This window comes from Sturnira hondurensis, unplaced genomic scaffold (genome assembly GCF_014824575.4).
Source record: "Sturnira hondurensis isolate 20B ecotype Veracruz unplaced genomic scaffold, ASM1482457v3 Scaffold0023357, whole genome shotgun sequence".
Lineage (NCBI taxonomy): Eukaryota > Metazoa > Chordata > Mammalia > Chiroptera > Phyllostomidae > Sturnira > Sturnira hondurensis.
In genome coordinates, this window is record NW_028095988.1 from 3,949,011 (window position 1) to 3,971,180 (window position 22,170).

Consider the following 22,170-nt stretch of genomic DNA (forward strand, 5'->3'; position numbering starts at 1 on the left):
AGCAGACTTTTTGTTTATTATTTTTTTAGTGTTTAATTTTTTTTGAGGCCCACCAAATTTTTCTACAGTGGGTACATCATTTTACATTCCCACTAGCAAGGCAGGCGGGTTCCAGTTTCTCCATGTCCTTGACAACATTTAACTGTTTTCCACTTTTTCGGTAGTAGCCATCCTGATGGGCATAAAGTATCATCTTATGGTGTTGCCCCCCCCCCTTTTTTTTTTACTTTTTATTGCAGTTACTGGGATGACATTGGTTAGTAAAATAGGTTTCAGGTGTACACTTCTATAACACATCATCTGTATATTGTATTGTGTGTTCACCACCCCAAGTCAACTCCTTCCATCACCGTTTATTCTCCTTATATCCTCTTCTACCTCCCCTGCTCCCACTGCCCTTTGCCTCTGGTTATCACCATACTGTTGTGTCTGTGAATTTGTTGTTGTTGGGGTTTTTTTTTCCCTTAATGCCTTCACCTTTTCCATCCAATCTCCCAAACCCTTTCCCTCTGATAGCCGGCAGTCTGTTCTTTATGAATCTGTTTCTGTTTGTTATTTTATTGTGTTCATTAAATTCCATAGATAATTGAAATCACATGGTACTTGTCTTTCTCTGGCTGCCTTATTTCACTTAGCATAAGGCTCTACAGGTCCATCCATGCTGTTGGAAAGGGTAAGATTTCCTTCTTTCACGACCAAGTAGTATTCCACTGTGTAAATATACCATGCTCCCCCCCCCCCCTTATTGATTCCAGAAAGAGAAGAAGGGGTTGGGGCATGGGAGTGGGGAAGGAAAGAGAGATGGAGGAGGGGAGGGGGCGATGGGAGAAACACCAATGGCTTGCCTCTTGTATGTGCCTCAATCTGGGACCCTACTTGCAATCTAGGCTTGTGTCTTGACTGTGAGTCTAACAAGACCTACGCTCCAGTCAGCTGGGCCACAGGACAGCCAAGGCTGTGCCACAGCTTTTTTTATCTGCTCATCTGCTGATGGACACTTGGGCTGCTCCCAATCTTGGCTATTGTAATAACGCTCCACTGAACATTGGGGTGTATATAGGCATTTGAATCAGTGTTGCAGTTTCTTTGGATGTATTCTCAGAAGTGGGATGGTGGTACGTCAAAAGGCAGATCCATTTTTAATTTTTGAGGTTATCTCCATACTGCTTTACACAGTGGCTGCACCAGTCTGTATTCCCACCAACAGTGCAAGAGGGTTCCCTTTTCTTCACATCCTCCCTAGCACTTGTTGTTTGTTGATTTATTGATGACAGCCATTCTGATAGGTGTGTTGTTTATTCTTGAAAAGAGTATACCTTTTTCATGCACCTTGTTAAGTGGGAAGCTGACTGTGCTTGCATTATTAGGTGACTATTACAAAGATTTCTGTGCAGTGAATCAACTGAATTATGAAGCTAAACGTGTGTTTTTAAAATCTAAGTTCCTAGATTCTGTTAGTTAGCTAGGTTTTGAAACCTTTGTATATTATGAATTTTTTGTAGTTATGTTTTATATAAAATGTCAGTGGGCCAGCTGATACTGTATATTTACAGGTGAATCTTCTAAACCTGAAGTATTTAAATGCTTGGAATAGAATCACATGTATAATTTTAGCTGACCATTAAGGGGAAAGGGTACTAACATTTGTTAATAGCCTACTATGTTCAGTAGTGGAGTTAAGAATTTATTAGTTGCGGTATCATGATTTTGTTTTTAATTTGCTTTCGAACCTAAAGTATTTAACACTTTTTTATTAATTCAAGTTTGTTCTGTAATAGTGGTCTAATTTCTGAATATTTCTTAGTTTTTCAAAAAGTTCTAAAGAAAGTCTTAAAATAATTAAAACAAAATTCACCTGTATCTGGTGTTTGCATTTAGTTTAAATTTTGTTTAAAGTAAAATCAGTTTTGTTTGTTTTGTTTTAAGCAAAGAAATTATTTAAGGAACATTGGAAACTACAGTAATTGTGAAATGTTGGGCTAATATTAGCTGAGTCAATGTTGATTGTTTTCCCTTGGTGACCTCTAGTGGCCTTGCAATAAAATGATCTGTCAACATCAAGTAATTCTTTTTAGATTCTCATGTTATAAACATATGCTGATTATTCAGTATTCTCAGGTGATAAATAAAATATGGTCCCAATGAGTAACTTTACCAGTATTCAAAGGAAGAAAACTTACTTTAAAAATCAATAAGATTTGTTAATCTGAATTAACTGAGATTGGATATGGAAACAAATTTATAAAAGTTCATTTTTTGCCCATACAGTATATTTGTAGTAATGAATTTCAAGTTAATCATCTACTTTTATACTCTTTAAGTGAAATATTTAGAAACATTCAAATTAGTTGAATGTGGCAAATAAAAAACAAAAATATGTGGTTCCTAAAAATGTCCTTTTATTGACGTTACTACATGTATTATCATAGAACCTCTTTCTCCTCTTAACTAAAGAACCTAGATCTTTGACTATATCTTCATAATAAAAACACACCTTTTAAAATAAAAAAATTTTACTGACTTTTAGATAGAAGGGAAGAGAGGGAGAAAAAGACATCAGTTTGTTGTTCCACTTATTTATGCATTCATTGGTTGATTCTTGTGCCCTGATCGAAGATCACACCTACAGCCTTGGTGTGTTGGGATGACACTCTAACCAACTGAGCTATCTGGCTAGGGCCAAAAATATACTTCTTAAACATAACCCTTAAGAGTGAGGTTAATTTTTTAAACATTTTAAAACTGTGAAATATAATTTGTATACAGAAGAGTGTATGAAACATCATACAGTTTAACCAGTTATTGTAAAGAGAACAACCATGATATCATTCTTGGAGAGGTCAAGAAATAGAGCCTTGCCAGCACCCCAGAAGTCTTACATCCTGTCTCTTCTAAATCACCACTGCCTACTTCCCACATAAGGGTAACTACTATCCTGACTTTTTGCAGCATAATTTTGTTGCTTTTTAAAAAATGTTACTTTTATATGTTATGTATTTGTGTATGTGTTACATATAACATAATATATGTTATATGTATTATGTTATGTGTAAGTGTGCATTGCTCATTAGTTTTGCCTGACAGTGAACTTTGTATAAATGGAATCATATAGAATGTTGTCTTTTGTGTTTTGCTTTTTTTCTTAACATTGTTTGTTCATCTGCATTGTATGTAGCTCTGTAGTATTTCATTATACTAATATACCACAATTTATGTTTTCTAATTGACATATATTTAGATTGTTTCTGCAGTTTTTGGCAATTATAAAAAATGGTCTTCAGAATATTTTATTATAGATCTCCTAGTATGCACATACATACCTGCATTTCTTTTGGGTATCCATCTAGGAATTTTTTTGGTTTTAATGTATTTATATCTTTAACTTTAATAGATAATGCAAAACTTTTTTGAAGTGGCCATACCAGTTTATGCTCTCATAAATTGTTTATTGGAGTATCTGTTGATTTATACCTTCTTCAACAAGTAGTACAGTTAGATTTTCAAAAATGTTAGCCAATCGGGTATTTTATTATTTTTTTCATATTTTTAATTTATATTTCTTTTTAAAAAAGATTTTATTCATTCTTAGAGACAGGGGAAGGGAGGGAGAAAGAGAGGGAGAAACATCAGTGTGTAGTTGCCTCTCACGTGGCCCCCACTGGGGACCTGGTCTGCACCCAGGCACGTGCCCTAACTAGGAATCAAACTGGTGACCCTTTGGTTCACAGCCCACGCTCAATTCACTGAGCTATACCAGCCAGGACTAATTTATATTTCTCTGAGTACTGTTGAGGTTGAAAACTGTTTTATATCTTTGACCATTGACCATTTTGATATTTTGTGGTCTGGTATTGTAAGTCTTTTTACAATATTTCCATTAGGATGTCTTTTTTTAAAAAGTGGTATGTCATTTTGGGTAGTGGATAGAAATTATATGTTTATGAGCCCATTCTCAGCTCTGTGTGTATGTTTTACAAATATCTTCTCTCATCTGGTTTTCCTTTTTTACGAAAAAACTTTTTTAAAAATTATATTTGACTGATTATGCTATTACAGTTATCCCAGTTTTCTGCCTTTGCCCCCCTACACCTGGCACTGTCCACTCCCTCAGGCAATTCCTACACCATTGTTCATGTCTATGGTTCATGTCTATAAGTTCTTTGGCTACTCCATTTTCTGCAGTGTATTTTATATCCCCATGGCTACTCTGTAACTACCTGTTTGTACTGCTTTAATCCCCTTACCTCTTTACTCATTCTCCCACACCCCTTCCCATGTGACAACCATCAAAACACTCTTTGAATCCATGATTCTGTCTCTGTTCTTCCTGTTTGCTTAGTTTGTTTTTTTACATTCATTTGTTGATAGATGTGTACTTATTGCCATTTTATTCACAGTTTTGATCTTCTTTTTCTTAAGTCCCTTTAACATTTCATATAACAATGGTTTGGTGAACTCCTTTAATTTTTTTCTTGTCTAGAAAGCTCTTTATCTGCCCTTTAATTCTAAGTGATATCTTCCTGGGTCCCTGCTTTTCATGACTTGGAATGTTTCTTGCCAATCCCTTCTTGCCTGCAAAGTTTCTTTTGAGAAATCAGCTGACAGTCTTATTGGAACTCCCCTGTAGGTAACTATCTACGGGGGAGTTCCAATAAGGAACTCTTGCTGCTTTTAAGATTTTCTCTTTATCTTTAGCCTGTGACTTAATTGTGATGTGTCTTGGTGTGATCCTTTTTGCATGCATCTTTGGGATTCTCCATGCTTCCCTGACTTGTATGTCTGTTTCCTTCACCAAATTAGGGACGTTTTCTTTCATTATTTTTTCAAGTAGATTTCCAATTTCTTGCTCTTTCTCTTCTCCTTCTGGCACCCCTATGATGCAAATGTTGGAATGCTTGAAGCTGTTCCAGAGGCTGCTTACACTATCCTTTTTTTCTTTTTGATTCTCAAAGACAGTATTTTAAAAATATTTTTAAAAAGCTGTGCTAGCCCTGGCTAGGAGGCTCAGTTGGGTGGAGTATAATTTTCTGCACCAAAATGTTGCACGTTTGCCTCCCAGTCAGCGCACATACCTAAGTTGTGGGTTTGATTCCTGATCAAGGTGTGTGTGGGAGGCAACCATCAGTGTTTCTGTCTCTCTCTCTTTCCTCCTCTTCCTCTCTCTTTAAAAAAAAAAAAATCAATGAACATCCTCAGGTGAGGATTTAAAAAATATGTGCTAAAAAGCATTTGACATCTTGCCCATGCATAGGTGTACAATTAGTAGTGTTGAGATAGAACGTTTTTATCTGACAAATCTGAAACATTAAACCTATTAAACAACTATTCATTGTGTCCTGTCCCCCTCCCCAGTAACTACCTTTTACTTAATGTTTCTATCAATTTGACTACTATAGATACCTTGTAGGAGTGGAATCATACTATCTTTGTCTTTTTATATGTTTCAGTTGGTACAGCATAATGTCCCAAAGATTTAGTCATGTAGCATGTGACAGGATTTTCTTGCCTTTTAAGGCTAAATAATGTTCCTTTGTATGTATATACCACATTTTGTTTATCCATTTGTCTGTTTGATGGACAGTTGGTTTGCTTCCACCATTTGGCTATTGTGAATAAGGCTGCTATGAACATGAATGTGTAAATATCCCCTTGAGATCTTACTTTCAATTCTTTTGGATATATACCTAGAAGTGGAGTTGTTGGGTATATGGTGTAGTTCTAGTTTTAGTTTTTTGAGGAACCTCCATACTGTTTTACATAATGGTTACATCATATTGCTCTGGCTGGTGTAGCTCAGTAGATTGAGCGTGGGCCTGTGAACCAGAGGATCTTGGTTCGATTCCCAGTCAGGGCACATGCCTAAGTTGCAGGCCAGTTCCTGGCAGGGGATGCACAAGAGGCAACCATACATTGACATTTCTCTCCCTCTCTCCTTCCCTTCCCCTCTAAAGATAAATAAATAAAATCTTTAAAAAATAGTTACATCATATTATAAATCCATGAGCAGTAGACAAGAGTTTCAGTTTGTCCACATACTCACCAAAACTTGTTAATGACTGCTTTATTTTGAAAAATTTTACATTATTACTAGCTGAAGTCCATAGCTTAAGGTTCATTGTACATTGTACTGATGTGTGTGTGTTTGGGCAAATGCATAATGTTGTGGAACCACCATTATAACACCATTATATCATACAGAGTATGTAGTTTCACCACCCCTGAAAGTTCCCTGTACTTCAACTATTCTTTTTCCTCTTTACCTGCCCACCCAACCCCACCAAAAAATAAATAAATTGGCTTGGCAACCACTGGTGTTTTTAGCTGTTTCCATAGTTATATTTGCCCTTCTTAGAATATCTTATAGTTGGAATCGTGCAGAATGTAGCCTCTTCATCCTGGCTTCCCTTAGGAATGTGTATTTAAGGTTCCTCCCTGTCTTATCACATGGCTTGTTAGTTCATTTCTTTTCTTGCTCCATTGCTCCGGCTAGTACTTCTATTATTATGTTGAAAAGTAGTATTGAAGGTAGGTATCCTTGCCCTGTTTTCAGAGGCAAAGCTTTCAGTCTTTCACTATTCAGTATGATGTTTGTTGTGGGGTTTTCATACATAGTTTTATTATGTTGAGATAGTTTCCTTTTATTTCTAGTGCGTTGAGTGTCTTTTATCATGAAAGGGTGTTGAATTTTGTCAAAATTCTTTTTCTGCATCTTTTAAAATGCTCATGTGGCTTTTCCTCCTTTATTCTTTTAGTGTATTATATTGCATTGATTGATTTTCTTATGTTGAATCATCCTTGCAGTCCAGAAATAAATTTCACTTGGTCATGATGGGTAATTTTTGTTATGAGCTGCTCAATTTGATTTACTACGCTGGCCTCATTGAGTTAAGGAGTGCTCACTCTTGAGTTTTTGGAAATGTTTTAGAAGGATTGATTTTAACTCCTTTATATTATTTTGTTTTTCTGTTCTCTATTTCATTTTTCTGTGCTTTTATCTTAAGTATTTCTTTTCTTCTGAATGCTTTTTCTAGTTCCTGAAGTTGTATTTTGTTGATTTGAGATCTTTATTCTTTAATTTTTTTTAATTGATTGATTTGAGAGAAAGAGAGAGAGAGTAAGGGTAGGAAAAAGAGAGAGATTTGTTTTTCCGCTTATTTAGGCATTTATTGGTTGCTTCTTATATGTGCCCTACTGGAGATGAAACCCACAACCTTGGCATATTGGGATGACACTCAAACCAACCGAGCTTACTGGCCAGAGCTCTTTCTAATTTTTTTTAAATTTTTTAAATTTATTTATCTTTAGAGGGGAGAAGGGAAGGAGACAGGGAGAGAAATACCAATGTATGGTTGCCTCTCCTGTGTCCCCTGCTGGGAACCGGCCTGCAACCCAGGCATGTGCCCTGACTGGGAATCGAACTTCGATCGTGTGGTTCGCAAGCCCGTGCTCAATCCACTGAGCTACACCAGCCAGGGCCTAATTTTTTTTTTTTTAACGTAAGCTTTTATAACTGTGAAATTTCTCCTTAGCACTGCTTTTGCTTTGTCCCATAAGTTTTCATATGTTGTGGTTTGTTTTCATTCCTTTCCATTTTTCCCTGTGATTTCTTTGTTCCATTGGTGGTTTAATAATGTGCTATTTAATTTTTACAAATTGGTGGCTTTTTTGGCTTTGTTTTTGTATAGCTTTTGAACTTCATCTATTTGGTTGGAAGAGTTGGGTTTTTTGGAAGAGTTGGGTTTTTTTTTTAAGATACGTATATCTTTTTAAATCTATTATTACTTAATTTGTGACTTTCTGTCTTGGAGAATATCCCATGTAAACTTGAGAAGAATATATATTCTGTTATTGTTGGGGAGAGTGTTCTGCTATGCCTATTAGATCTAGTTAATTCACTGCATTGTTGAAGTCCTCTATTTCCTTATCTTCTGTCGTCTTTATCTATTAGTTATCGAGACTAGAGTATTAAAGTCTCCAGCTATTTATTATTGTGGAACTATTTCTCCCTTTAATTCTGTCAGTTTTGATTTGTATTAGGTACATGGATATTTATAATTTTTAAATCTTGCTGTAATTAAATGTTTTATTAATATATAATATTTTTATGTTTTATAACCTTTTTTTGTTAAAGTTTGTTTTGCCTGATAACTGGTATAGGAGTTTTGCAAACTTGAATGGTTAAAACATTAGGTCCTGCAGGCCACGTTGAATACATGTGGCGTATTCTTCTTGTTTGTTGTTGTTTTTTTTTTAACCAGTTTTTTTTTTTTCTGGGGCTCTACAAAAACAAGCCTGTGGTAGGTTGCCAATCCCTGCTTTAGCTTGAACAGAAGTTTTTTAGTGATGAATATATCAGTCCTATTTTATGGTTAAGGCTTTTGTCTTCATGAATTCTTTTCTTAATCTGAGAGTGTGAAAATATATGTTACATCTTAAAAGCATTATTGTTCTGCCTTCATGTTTAGATCTATAACCCTCCTGGAACTGATGCGAGCACCATTTTTTGGAATGACCATTCTTTCGTCGGTGTTCTAAAACTTCTGCCTTTCATAAATCATGTGACCTTCTATGCATTGGTTTGTTTTTCAGCTTTGTTTGTGTCTTCGATCTGTCTATCTGCACCAATCACCATCTTAATTTTTATAGCTTTTTAACAAGTTCAGTAGTCTTGCTCGTTCTTGACAGTTTTGATTTCTTTGGAATTTTAAAATTAGCTTATCAAGTTTCTCTTTCTCTTGTCTCTTACACACACACTGGGAGTTTGATTGGAGTTACATTAACTGTCTTGGTTAGTTTGTGTGAAAATTGGTGTTATCTCAGTAGTGAGTGTGCTTGTCCATTTAGGTAATCTTTTTTTTGTCTCAGTTTTAAGTTTTTCATGCACAGATCTTGCACATCTTTATTGGTTTATTTTTGGATACTTTTGTTTTCTGATACCATTTTAATTTTTTTTGAGGTTACTTTTTAAAGTATTTGCAGAGATTAGACTTTTAGTAGTGCATTATGACCTGTAAAAGTAGTTGACAGTTCATTGTCAATGATCCTTTCCCAAATGCCAAATCTCTTATATTTAATTGGTCTTTGTTACCACTATCAGACTTTTCCTTTACCTTTTTTGACAAAGTATCTGTCTAGAAACTTGGTAATAGAGTGTCAAAGGTCAGTTCCAGTACTGATGACTTATCTGTCATCTGCTTTTTATACTCCTCTCCCTGGTACTTTTGGGTAGGCCATGTCTTTTTAAAGGTTTTGTTTTGATGAAATCTCAACTTTTCCTTGTCCTGTGTCTGTGAATTACTTCCATTCAGCTTCTGTTCAGAAGTTGCTTTGAGATTTTGTATGTGTTTCTGTGTGTGTTGCTTGTGCTTGTTTTTAATTTACTAGATTCTGTATGCATGGATGATTTTAAATATGAAAATGGCAAAGTGAAAATAAATTGTCACAATAGAAGATTCTAATTGGAAGCATTACCATTTTGTAATGTTTTCTTTGTGATCCCTTAGAGTATGTTGTAAGTTTCACTTACTTTGCAGTGCCTTTCTCATTCAGAAAAATCAATGACAACTTTTCATGAAACAGAATGAAATGAGCTGCTTTTATCTTTTTGCATGGGTAATTGTAGAATGCTTATGAGATCTGAAAATTGGAGTCACATAATGGTTCTATAGTATATGACTCATACTATAGAAAAACTCAGAATTTTTTGAGGCTGAAAGTGACATACTGAGGTATGACATTGACATATTTTGCCTTTGCCCCATAACTTGAGAGTCATAGATGCTACTTTTTTCTTTAGGATCTTACACTACAGGGTGGGGCAAAAGTAGGTTTATAGTTGTGAATATGCAAGTATAAACCTACTTCTTGTATTTTTGCATTTACTTATTATTATTGTATTATTTTCCATGCAGAGAACAACTGTAAAACTCACTTTTGCCACAACCTGTACTGAGTTTTGAATTTTTACCATTCCTCCTAGATCTTTATTGTTATTTTGAAATTGTATTTTAGGAGTGTTATGTAGCTGAAATGTTATATATCTATTACTTCTCAGGTGTTAGGAAGTTGTGGATGATTTTATATGATTTTTTAAAAAGGATAATAGGGAAGTTTTTTTGATGAAAACAGGCATTTATTACTGGTTTTTGAAACAGTATCTCATTTGGGAAAAATATTTGTCTACTTGTGAATAAAATATTATGTTTAGTGTCTTATGACTTACATCTCAGAAATCAGACACAATTTTTCATATAAAATTTTCTTTTAAGATTATGTAAAATGACTAGTATTAGTGACTAAGGATTATAAGCAAGTAGTTAATTTGTACTATCTTTATTTTTAAAGTGATTATGTTCTCTAACAAAGTTTGATTGACTACTCTAAATTTTAAGTCTTGCTGTTGTGAATAACAGTGCAGAACTTTACTGTTTTCCTTTTTTCAGTTTCCTATGTACAATTAAGAAAAAATAAAAATAAATGGACCATTTATATTTTTAGGCCCGAATAGCATTTTTGCAAGGAGAAAGAAAAGGTCAAGAAAACTTGAAGAAGGATTTAGTAAGAAGAATAAAGATGTTAGAGTATGCATTAAAACAAGAGAGGTATGTGTATCTCATTTTATTACATGAATGAAATAAATTAGAACATCATTATTCTCTTATATCATTGTACAAGGTATTTGAAAGCTCTTTGAGAGATACAAACTTTGCCTAAAATACAAGGTGATATTTTGATTTGAGTGTTTTTGAGAAAAGAAAAAGAGGTTAAAAATCTTTACATTGAAATATCTTTTGTTCTGTGGAATCGAAGTTTTGGAATTTTTTTTGAAAGATCAGGATTGGTTTTTCACTTGGGTGTATATGTTAGTTGGGTAATTCCCCCCCCCTTTTATAGCAGTACATTTTTTTTCCCTACAACTTCCTTTGCAAGTTAAGTTGAAGAAACATGTTCATATTGTTTTATTTGTTATTTGTGAAATCTACTAGTATTTACTTAACTGGAGAAGGGAAAACAAGTTTTCTTCAATAATTTATTATTACATTTTCAGGGCAAAATATCACAAATTAAAATATGGCACCGAACTGAACCAAGGTGATTTGAAAATGCCAACCTTTGAATCAGGTAAATTCTATTCTTCTTTCTTCATGCCACTCCCACCTCTTCCCAAGAATAATTGCTTCAAGCATATTTTTATTTAACAGACATGTTCTCTTTCCTCCTATTTTTCTTTGAAAGCATTGGTTAGTCAACTGATTGACTGTTGTACAACTGTCTAGAATTTGGGGGAAAATAATGAGCTAATGAAAGTAAGTAATTATATCTCACTTTTGAGGTTATTTGTCCTAGTTTTATTGTGTTGAAACCTATGTAAAAAACTGTGGATGTATTTTTTTTTTTAGTAATTAGAAGTGGAAGGTAATGAACTAGTAAGTGTGTCTCCACCTGTAGGCAGTCCTTGTCCTATCCTATATAAGCTTAGTTTTTTTTTATTAAAAACGTGTTTTTGTCTGTAGAAGCTCTGATTAATTCAGTTTAGTTCTAAAGAACTTGGAAATTTGATTGAATTTGGAAACTGCAGAAGAAGCCAAATAAGGATAAGAGAATGAAAAATTATTTTCAATTGACCTTGTGTCTTTCCAAACAGATAGTGAATAGTGAGTCCGAGAGTGGCATGTGATGAATAGTTATGCAGGGAAGGGAGGGCTGGACATAGGAAAGAGCTAGCAGTTTAATGTTAATTTTGGGGTTCTATATGATAATGATTAGAGTAGTCTAAAAATCTAATAATTTATTTTGATTTATATTTTAGAGTATTTGGACATATTACTAGCCAATTTATCAGGTATATTTAGAATCCATTTCTTTATACATTTTTTAAAATATTTTATTTATTTATTTTTAGAGAGAGGGGAAGGGAAGGAGAAAGTGGGAAAGAAACATCAATGTGTGGTTGCCTCTCATGTATCCCCTTACTGGGGACTCAGTCTGCAACCCAGGCATGTGCCCTGACTGGGAATCGAACTGGCGACCCCTTGCTTCACAGGTCCCGTGCTCAATCCACTGAGCTACACCAGCCAGGGTTCTTTATACATTTTAATAGTGTAAGCTTAATTTTTTGCTGTTGTTAGATGTTGGTTGCTAAAACAAGAAAATGATGTCTTTTTGGATACATAATTTGTCTTCTCCTGTAGTCTCCATATCTAAAACATCAAAGCATGTATGGTAGTGACAGTAAAATTGATGTATGGAATTTTTTTTACTTAGGTATTAAAGTAAATTTTACAAATTTAGTTATTTGGTTTTTAGTTTGATATTAAGTACTGAGAACTAGGCACAGAAACACTTTATACATAAAACTTGCAGTTGATTTATTTTGAGTTTTTCTCCACTTTCGAATGTAACTTAGTGTATTCAGAAAATAAGCAGTCACTTTCTAGCACTCAAGGGCTGTCCTCCAACTTTAGTTTGTGAAATGTGAGGAAGGAGGCTGGTTACAGCCACATTGTTCCTGGAACTAGAGGCAGAATTGGCTTGTCTTAGTGCCGCAGTGGGTATGAGCAAACTTACTTAACGGCTAAACCTCTCCTGCCCGCAACTGAAGTCAGATAAAAGCAGACTTGTTGTTAAATTTGTTTTAAACCTAACTATTAAACTTACTCAAATTGAGGAGTCAAATAACATACACATTTTATTTATAGGATATACAATAGTAACAAAGTAGATTGTTGGGGGAAAAAAACCAAAAGGGATGGTCAAAGACACATGATGCCAACAAAGTGGGATAAAATCATTAACAGCAAAGTATAGCAATAAACATTAAGTGAATCAGTATTGACTTTTTAATGTAAATACTGATGCCCAAAATAAAGCAAAATGTAAAATAAGAGAAAATATGCAAAATATTGATATGGTAGAAGTATGAGATATGCATGTTTTTATACCCCTGTGTCATGTAATGCCAGTATACATAATGTAAGCCTAACCCTGTAAAATGGGTTGTGCCCAACTATGTAAAGCACTCCTTTATTCTTAGATTTAGATTTTATTTTACTTTTTTAAACAACTTTTTTTTTTAGATTTTTATTTATTTGCCTTTAGAGGGGAAGGGAAGGAGAGGAGAGAAATATCAATGTATGATTGCTTATCGTGAGTCCCCTGCTGGGAACTGGCCTGCAACCCAGGTATGTGCCCTGACTGGGAATCCAACCGCGATTGTGTGGTTCGCAGGCCTGTGCTCAATCCACTGAGCTACACCAGCCAGGGTGGATTTAGATTTTAAAAGTCTGTAACAGTAGAAAAATGGGCCGATGACTTAAAAAGACACTCAATAAAGTAATATTTCTAAATGGCCAAGAAGCACATGAAATTATGCTCAATTTTATCAGGGTTTTTCTTTAAAATATTTTTTTTATTTATTTTTAGAGAGAGGGGACAGGAAGGAGAAAGAGTGGGAGAGAAACATCATTGTGTGGTTGCCTCTCATGTGTCCCCTGCTGAGGACGTGACCTGCAACCCAGGCATGTGCCCTGACTGGGAATTGAACCAGTGACCATTTGCTTCACAGGCCCATGCTCAATCCACTGAGCTACACCAGCCAGGGCAATTTTATCAGTTTTTGAAGAAGTATAGCTTAAAACCACAGTGCAATATAGTTAGGCACCTAACAGAATGGCTAAAATAAAAAAAAAAGTCAAGTGTTGTTGAGGATGTGTAACAACCAGACTGTAGGCCTACCTGTGTTGGGGTTGTAAATTGATAGAACTCTGAAAGTGATTTTTCTGTGATATTACTAAAGGAAACATAGTATATCCTGTGACCCAGTAATTCCATTCCTAGGTGTTCCACTCCCTAAAATTCGTACATATGTTCATCATAGGCTTGTATAATAATGTTCATGGTATTATTATTTTTTAATAGTAAAAAACCAGAAACAACTTGAACATTCTTCAGCATTAGAATGCATAAATATATTGTGGTATTTTAGCATAGCAGTATGCTATTTAGCAACAAAAGTTAACTTAAATGAATTTGACAACATGGATGAGTTACATACACATGAAGTTGAACATTGATATAATTGACTTAATGTTAGTAAATTAAAAAATTAATCCTGTTTTTAGAATTCGGGATAGTATTGATGTTCCTTTGGAAGTATCTAGTGACTTAAAAGGGCAAAGGAAAACATTTGGGATGCTGACAATGTTTTGTTTCTTCATTTAGGTACTGGTTACATGAGTGTGTTCAAAAATTGATTGAGCTGTATGCTTACAATGTACTTCAAGGATATCCTTAGCAGCATTATTTATGATAGTTAATAATGGAAACTAATTTCAACATTAATATGTTAATCTATATTTATTGCCATAGAGAGAATGTTCAAGATACAGTAAGTGTCAAAAGCAGCTTACAGTGCGGTGTTCATACTGCCCTTTTTTTTTTTTAAAGAGGGGAGAAGTTTATTAGTGTATTCTCAGCTGGAAACTATGGAACAATAAAGTCTTGAAAACTAACTTTTGGTGATAGGATTTTGGGCAATTTTTTTAATGTGTTTTTTTCCTGCAGTGATTATGTTATATGTGATTTAAAAATAAACAAAATGCTATAAATCTAAGGATACTTATTCAGAGCTTAACTGAACTAAAATTATGCTATTTATTAAACTTTTAAAATACATATACTTTGTTACATGGGAATAAAAAATGTTTTTTACCTGTAGTAAAAGCTATTTTCTGGTTTAACTTTCAGTTCTAAAAAATGAAATTGACTATATAAAGTTTTGTGATATAAACTTAGAGTCTACTGATATCAACTCACAATTAAGTTATATATACCTAATATCTTAACAGTGTTGCTTTTGAATAGCTAATGTAAATATTAAGTGTAGCCTTTTAATTTCAGAAGCATTCAATTCAATATAATTCTGGTAATGAAAAACTAATTATAATAATATTGCATTTCAAAGTTTTGGCTTTTATTTTTGAATCCCCAATAGTTAACGGACACTTAACTTTTCCTGATTTTAAAACAAGGAGGGTAGTACCTAAGTGTTTGAGTTATTGGAACAAACACATTTGAAATGAGTGTCATTCATAGTAAATAATAAAAGTTAATTTTTGTCTGTCCTTTATATAACATTTACATGTATTTTGTGAGACTTTGTTTATTAGAAAACTTTGACAATATTTTCAGTAGTTGAAATAATGTGTATCAAACGTGTCTTTTTTTGTTGTTAATTTTTAGAAGAAACCAAAGACACAGAAGCTCCCACAGCGCCTCAGAATAGCCAGTTAACATGGAAGCAAGGCAGGCAGCTTTTAAGACAGTGAGTAATGGCTCATTTTCAGCTTTAAAGGCCTAGATATGAAGTGCTTATATTCACTCACTCTTCAAGTGAAAAATTATTTAATGATAGTGGGACAATGTGTATAATTTTCATATTGCTTTTTAATGCTTTGGTTAAAGTTTCTTTCCTTTGAATGCTCCTCAGAGTAATGCTGTTTTTGTTTATTTGTGGGGTAGAATGTTGAAAAGACTAGGTGCCTTCAAGGCCAGAGCAAAAACAATGTAGATAAAGTTCATATTTGTAGACACTCCTGATTTCATCATTGCAAATTTACATATTGGACTTTAAGTGAGACGGTTTGAGAAAGAATTTAACTGGTTATCTGAAACTTCAGAAGTGGCTTGCAAAGTCTTACCTTTACTTGAATTTTTGGGGAACCTTTTTGCCATTTGAATTCTTTATTGTATTAGAAAAACTTCTGTGCCAAATTTTAATGTCTTTTATCTACATGAAAGAACCCCTCAGCTGGAAGGTGAACCCCTTGTAGTACAGGTTTCCCCTGCTAGATCAATGTTCTAGAAACCCATCTGTATCAGTGTACCTGCTGGCGTTGTTGTGAGAAGCTGTATTCTGCTTCAGTGAATTTTTTTTTGAAGCCCCTTTCAGTGTATTTGCTCATTTCATCATAGGTGGTTTACAAGCTCCCCTGCCTACACTGTGCTGTGTGGCAGCTTTTGACCAAAAAACGCATGGCCCCATGTTCTACCCTCCCAATTCACTGGATCTCAACCCAGCAACTTTTTGAGGTTTTTTGGGATTAAAAATAAGTACTCAAAGGGAAATGTTTTGCCAGTGTGGAAGAGGTGAAACAAAAATGGCAGTGCTAAAAGGCATCAAAATCTGAGTTCAAAAACTGTTTTGAGCAGTGGAAAAAATATCTGCTCAAAATATCTGATACATGTATTGCATTAAAGGGAGAATACTTGGAAGGGGACTGAAGTTTAAACACATAAGAATAGATACACATTTTTTTATAAATAAATTTGGGGTTTTGGGGGGTGTCCCTGCTCATATATGTTTTCCTCCCTTATGTTTGGAAAACTTTGGTACTGATACTCCTGATATCCTGAGTAACTTAAAATTATTTAATTTTCTCAGCTCTAGACATCTTTACCTGCATTTCAGTAACCCACTGAGGTCAGACTCTTGACTCTGTCAATCCCTAGAACGATCTTACCTCTGGATTATTCCATAATCTGACATTTAATTTATATTCCACTTCTCACTCTAATTCCCATATTTTTGCCCCCTGACTTTACCTTGATCTTTACTTTTTTAACTCCTTAGCTCCTCTCTAAACTATGATTGGTTTCATTTTATTTTTGTTGTGGGTTTTTTGTTGTTGTTGTTTACTTTTATTTCCCTGGCTCCAGTTTAGACCCCGTGATCAGTCACCCTTTTGCTAGTACCCTTAGCGTCCTTGCTGCCCACTTCTTAACCCGCTTTTGCTAGTCATTTTGCTGTACCTACTTATAACATCCCCAGCCTTAGTTTAGTCTTTCATGCTTCTACTTCTAAAAAATTCTTGGAGAATTACAGAATCATATGAATGCCAGTACATTTTCATGGTTTCCTGTCTAAACATTGCAGGGAGCCTTTCTCTATAACCCTGGTCACCTCCTCCCTCCCATTGCCCTCAGTAGAGATTCTAAACCACAGGTGGCAAACACAAGGCCGGGGGGCTGTCCATCTTGTTTTATGTGGCCCGGCACATTGTTTCTACCCAGCAGCAGTGCTGAGTTCCTTGCCCCTAGTTAAGAAGTAGTTACATTTATACAATCCTAAAATTACATTCGGCTCTTTGAAGGCAACTGTGAGGCTGATTTGGCCCTCGATGAAAATGAGTTTGACACCCCTGTTCTAAACTTTTACCACATCTCAGCACATTCTCCCTTGCTGTCATTAGAGCACTTCGCGTTCTACTTTACTGGAACTAGGAGGGCTATCAGGTGAGAACTCCATGAACCTTTAGCTTTTATTTCTATGAATGTATTTAAACCTTATATTTATCACCCCAGTTGCTAATCTTTTATTCAAAGAGGTATTTCTTAATCTGGACTCTCAGTGACTAAAACTCAAACTAGTATTAGAAAGAACATATTGTTTGGAAGGATGAAGGGGTAGCCAGCAGAATTGAGGGAAGCTAAATAACTGAGTGACAGGAAGAATGAGTGGGAGCGAGCACTGACAAATTCCTAGGGACAGGAAACACTCAGGACCTGTTTCTATTCTCTGGTGTTCTAATGCTTTGTGTATGAGTTTTATTCTGTTTTACTGAAAATCACTTTTCTCCATGTGGCAGGGGACTCCCTATTTTACTCAAAATAATTTCTGCAGATTAGAATTGGCTTGACTTGATCAAATAACTGCTTTTGTGTCAGTTATTTTTACCTGGATTGTATAAAATCGTGGCTGCTCACTCAGACCACATGGTTACAGTGTGGTGGAAGCTGTTTCCCCCAGAAGAGGATTGCGGGTTTTGGAAGAGTGTGACAACTGTAGGGAAATCAGTTGCATAGTACTTCTATAAATACCTAATCCCATTGCCTGCATTTATGTTTTGTCTCTTCCCACATTTCTCTTAAGAGTAGTTGATTTCCCTGGTCTTCTGTGTTCATTTCTCAATTGTCTAGTCTGCTTTCCATTTTAATGTTTCACTGAACCTGTTATCACAAACATATTTAAAATACCTTTTTTTATTCATATTTGATCTTCTGGAAACATTTGACATTAACCATTCATTCCATTGTGGAACTTTTTCCCTACTTTATTGATACCACTCTCTGCTATCATTTCTGCTCACCCCCCTCACCCTCTATTGTATAATCTATTTCTTAAGCACTTTATTTTAATTTTCTTATAAGATTCTTTTATTTTTTTAGCCCCTTACACCCTGGCTTTCTGTCCGTTCTTCTGCTTTTCCTCCAGATAACTTGATTTAAATTCATGGCTTCAAATACCACCAAACACTGATGGCTCCTAAATCTATATACCTAGTCCAGTCTCTTTTGAGCTTTTGACCTTTCTTATTATTGTGCCTAATAAATATTGTAACTTGGGTAGACACTACAAGATTATCTGATAAGTACCCTATAAACCAGATTCTGATAATTTATTCTTCATCTCATTGAATAGAAACGCCGTCTAATTATACAAGCTGGAAACCTGAAAAATTTCCAAAATTCTTGTATCTTCTTTTCTTCTACTGCCATATTTATTAGTGAACCACGTCACTAAAATTGAATTTTGCTTATTTTTTTAATATATTTTATTGATTATACCATTACAGTTCTTCTATTCCCCCCCTTCATTCCCCTTCACCCACACACTCCCTCCCCCTCCATTCTCCCCCCTTAGTTTATAACCACATGTCTCAAGTTCTTTAGATTCTGTATTTCCCCCATTGTTCTTGCCCTCCCACTATCTATTTTCTACCTACTGTCTATGATATTTTCTGTACCTTCTCTCCCCTTCTCCTCCTCCCACTCCCCTGTTGCTAACCCTCCATGTGTTCTTCATTTCTATGGTTCCGCTCCTGATCTAGCTGTCCTCTTGGTTTGCTTTTGTTTTAGGCGTGGTTGTTAATAACTGTGAGTTTGCTGTCCTTTCACTGTTCGTATTTTTCATCTCCTTTTTCTTCTATAAATTCCTTTAGCATTTCATATAATAAGGGCTTGGTGATGATGAACTCCTTGAATTTGACCTTATCTGAGAAGCACTTTATCTGTCCTTCCATTCTAAATGAAAGCTTTGCTGGATAAAGCAATCTTGGCTGTAGGTCTTTGGATTTCATGACTTGGAATACTTCTTTCCAGCCCCTTCTTGCCTGGAAGGTCTCTTTTGCAAAATCCGCTGACAGTCTGATTGGGAACTCCTTTGTAGGTGACTGTCCTCTTATCTCTTGCTGCTTCTAGGATTCTCTCCTTCATTTTAATCTTGGCTAATGTAATTATGATGTGCCTTGGTGTGTTCCTTCTTGGGTCCACCTTCTTTGGGACTCTCTGAGTTTCCTGGACTTCCTGGAAGTCTATTTCCTTTGCCAGACTGGGGAAGTTCTCCTTTATTACTTGTTCAAGTAAGTATTCCACTCGTGGCTGTTTCTTTCCCCATTCTGGTACCCCTATAATTCGGATGTTGGAACGTTTAAAGATGTCCTGGAGGTTCCTAAGCCTCTCCTCATTTTTTTGAATTCTCATTTCTTCATCCCTTTCTGGTCGGATGTTTCGTTCTTCTTCTGGTCCATTCCATTGATTTGAGTCCCAGTTTCCTTTCCATCGCTATTGGTTTCCTGGACATCTCCTTTCATTTCAGTTAGTTTAGCCTTCATATGTTCCTCTAATTTGTGACTATAATCAACCAGTTCTGTGAGCATCCTGATAAACAGTGTCTTGAACTGTGCTTCTGAGAGGCTGGCATCTCTCGGTCGCTGAGAGTTATAGGCTCTGGGACTTTGAGTTCTTCTTGCACCATCTTTTGGGCTGTTTGTGCCTGTTACGTAGCAGGATCGGAGCCCTAAGTGTTCACCAGAGCAGGGTAACTCAGTCGCTGGGTTGTGATGCTGTATGTGTGGGTGGGGTCAAAGAGGAGCAATGGCGTCTCATCTGCCGCCTCCTGCCACAGCCCCCACAGGTTCGGCAGTTGCCACTGTCACCGGGGGCCCCCACATTTCGTCCCACTGCACGCGAGTGTGCCACCGCTGTTAGCCCTCGACCCCTGGGGCCTGCATGGTCCGTCTCACTGTGTGCAAATGTGCAACTGAGGTCAGTCTGCCCCACACCCTGACTGGTTCTGGGCTACTTGTGCGCCTAGGTCTGGGGATCTTTTCTGCCCGACCCTGCTCCGCTGCTGGCTCCGCCCCTCTTACCCTCCTGGTTGAACAGTTAGTTGTTGTCGGACTTCCGTATGGTTCAATTTTCTGTTCTTTGGCTGTGTCTTTGTTCTCCAAACCTTTGTTGTATTCAAACTTGGTTGTGGGAGAAGGCACAGTGTTTCCACCTATCCCTCCATCTTGGCGGAAGTCTGAAGTTTGCTTTATTTTTCTCTTTTCCAGTTTTACTTCATGCTCTAAGTGTCCTAACTAGTTAGTCTAGTCTCCTGTCTTTTAGCTTTTACTAAAAATCTTCTGTTCTTCTGCCAGCAGTATATGAGACTCCTTTTTAGCATTCCTTAGCCTATCAAATGCTTCAGGAAGAAAAAAAATTTTTTTAAATTTTATTTACTTTTAGAGAGGGGAAGAGAGGGAGAGAAGCCTGTGTGGTTGCCTCTTGTGTGTCCCCGCCACTGGGAACCTAGCCTACAACCCAGGCAGGTGCCCTAGGCTGAGAATTGAACTGGTGACCCTTTGATTCTCAGGCCAGCACTCAATCACTGACCCACACCAGCTAGGTCTAGGAAGAAATTTTAAAATTTTTTTAATTCTCATCAAAGCATTTTTTAAGAGAGAGAGGAGGTGGGTAGGGTGGGGGCTCAGAGAGAGAAAGAGATCAATGTGAGGTAGAAACATCAGTTGCTGTCTGTACATGCCCTCACTGGGAATTGAACCCACATCCTTTTTGTGTCTGGGACAATGCTCCAAACCAACTGGGCCATCCAAGCTCGGCAGGAGGAAATTTTTACATTCGTAACACAAAAGCCATTCATGACCCACCATCAGTATTAATATTGTAATCCGGTCCCTTCTTTTTCATTGTCTTTCTTAATTCTAGATTAAGTACTCTGGTTTAAATATACAGAAAGTTAGAAGACCACTGGGTGATAGGAATGCAGTGAGGTATTAGGTCCCAGAAAGAGAGCTGACCTGTCCATCTACTGCTGGCTGAGAACTCAGGTTTAAACTTAGCGTGTCACTGTTCTGAGGTTTAGTTCTGCTCATTCCTTATCACTTCTTAGACTTTAAAAAAGTATATATGTATCATCAACTCCGAAAAACCTCTTAAGGCTCTAGGCCTTTAGGTTTCAATAATTGCTCTTCATTAGTGTTGGCCGTACTGTTTGCTTTCTTAAATTTTAATTTGTAATTGGCCTTACTCTCTTAAAACCAGAAGTAGTCTACAGAGAAGATTGTTATTGAGGCAAAGGAAGAGTATATTTTATAGGATTACGGGTTTTTGTAAAATCCTTTGATGTAATTTTGAATCAATAAGTTTGCAGGTGTTGACAATATGTGGGGCTTATTTAATATTTTAAATTTTCTTTTATAGATATCTTCAGGAAGTAGGTTACACAGATACCATATTAGACGTACGGTCTCAGCGGGTAAGATCATTACTTGGATTGTCCAATTCAGAACCAAATGGATCAGTAGAAACAAAGAATTTAGAACAGATCCTGAATGGAGGTGAATCTCCTAAGCAAAAAGGACAAGAAATCAAAAGGTATGGACTATATTTGTAGGTTAACATTGTTTATACAATGGGTTTTATGAATCTCTTTAGCTGTTACTACTATTAATATTTTTAAAGCAGGTAATGTTCAAATGTAAAGACTTTTTTCCTCCTAAATGGTACAATGAGCAAATACATTGTCTTTTCTTAAATTTCTTTAATTTGTTGGTTTTAGAGAAAGGGGAATGGAATGGGGGGATGAGAGAGAGAGAGAGAGAGAGCGCAAGAGAGAGAGCACACTGTAGCAAGAGAGACATCAATTTGTTCTTAAATTTATTTATGCACTCATGGGTTAATTCTTGTATGTTCCCTGACTGGGGATTGAACCTGCAACGATGGCAGGTTGGGGTGATGCTCTAACCAGCTGAGCTACCCAGCCAGGGCTAAATTTTCCATTTAGATGCTTTTTATATTTATTTATATTAAAACTTGATGCCGTGAGAA

The 22,170-nt window shown here is 35.9% G+C and overlaps 1 protein-coding gene across 2 annotated transcripts in view; it reads left to right on the forward strand.

Moving 5' to 3' along the window:
* STRN3 (striatin 3) overlaps positions 1-22,170 on the forward strand; it is a 116,827-nt gene that overhangs the window by 33,406 nt on the left and 61,251 nt on the right. For both annotated transcript variants that reach the window (XM_037037603.1, XM_037037604.1), the window contains exons 2-5: positions 10,498-10,601; positions 11,048-11,121; positions 15,241-15,322; positions 21,544-21,717. In XM_037037603.1, coding sequence (XP_036893498.1) covers positions 10,498-10,601; positions 11,048-11,121; positions 15,241-15,322; positions 21,544-21,717 — 434 coding nt within the window. The remainder of the gene's footprint in view (positions 1-10,497; positions 10,602-11,047; positions 11,122-15,240; positions 15,323-21,543; positions 21,718-22,170) is intronic.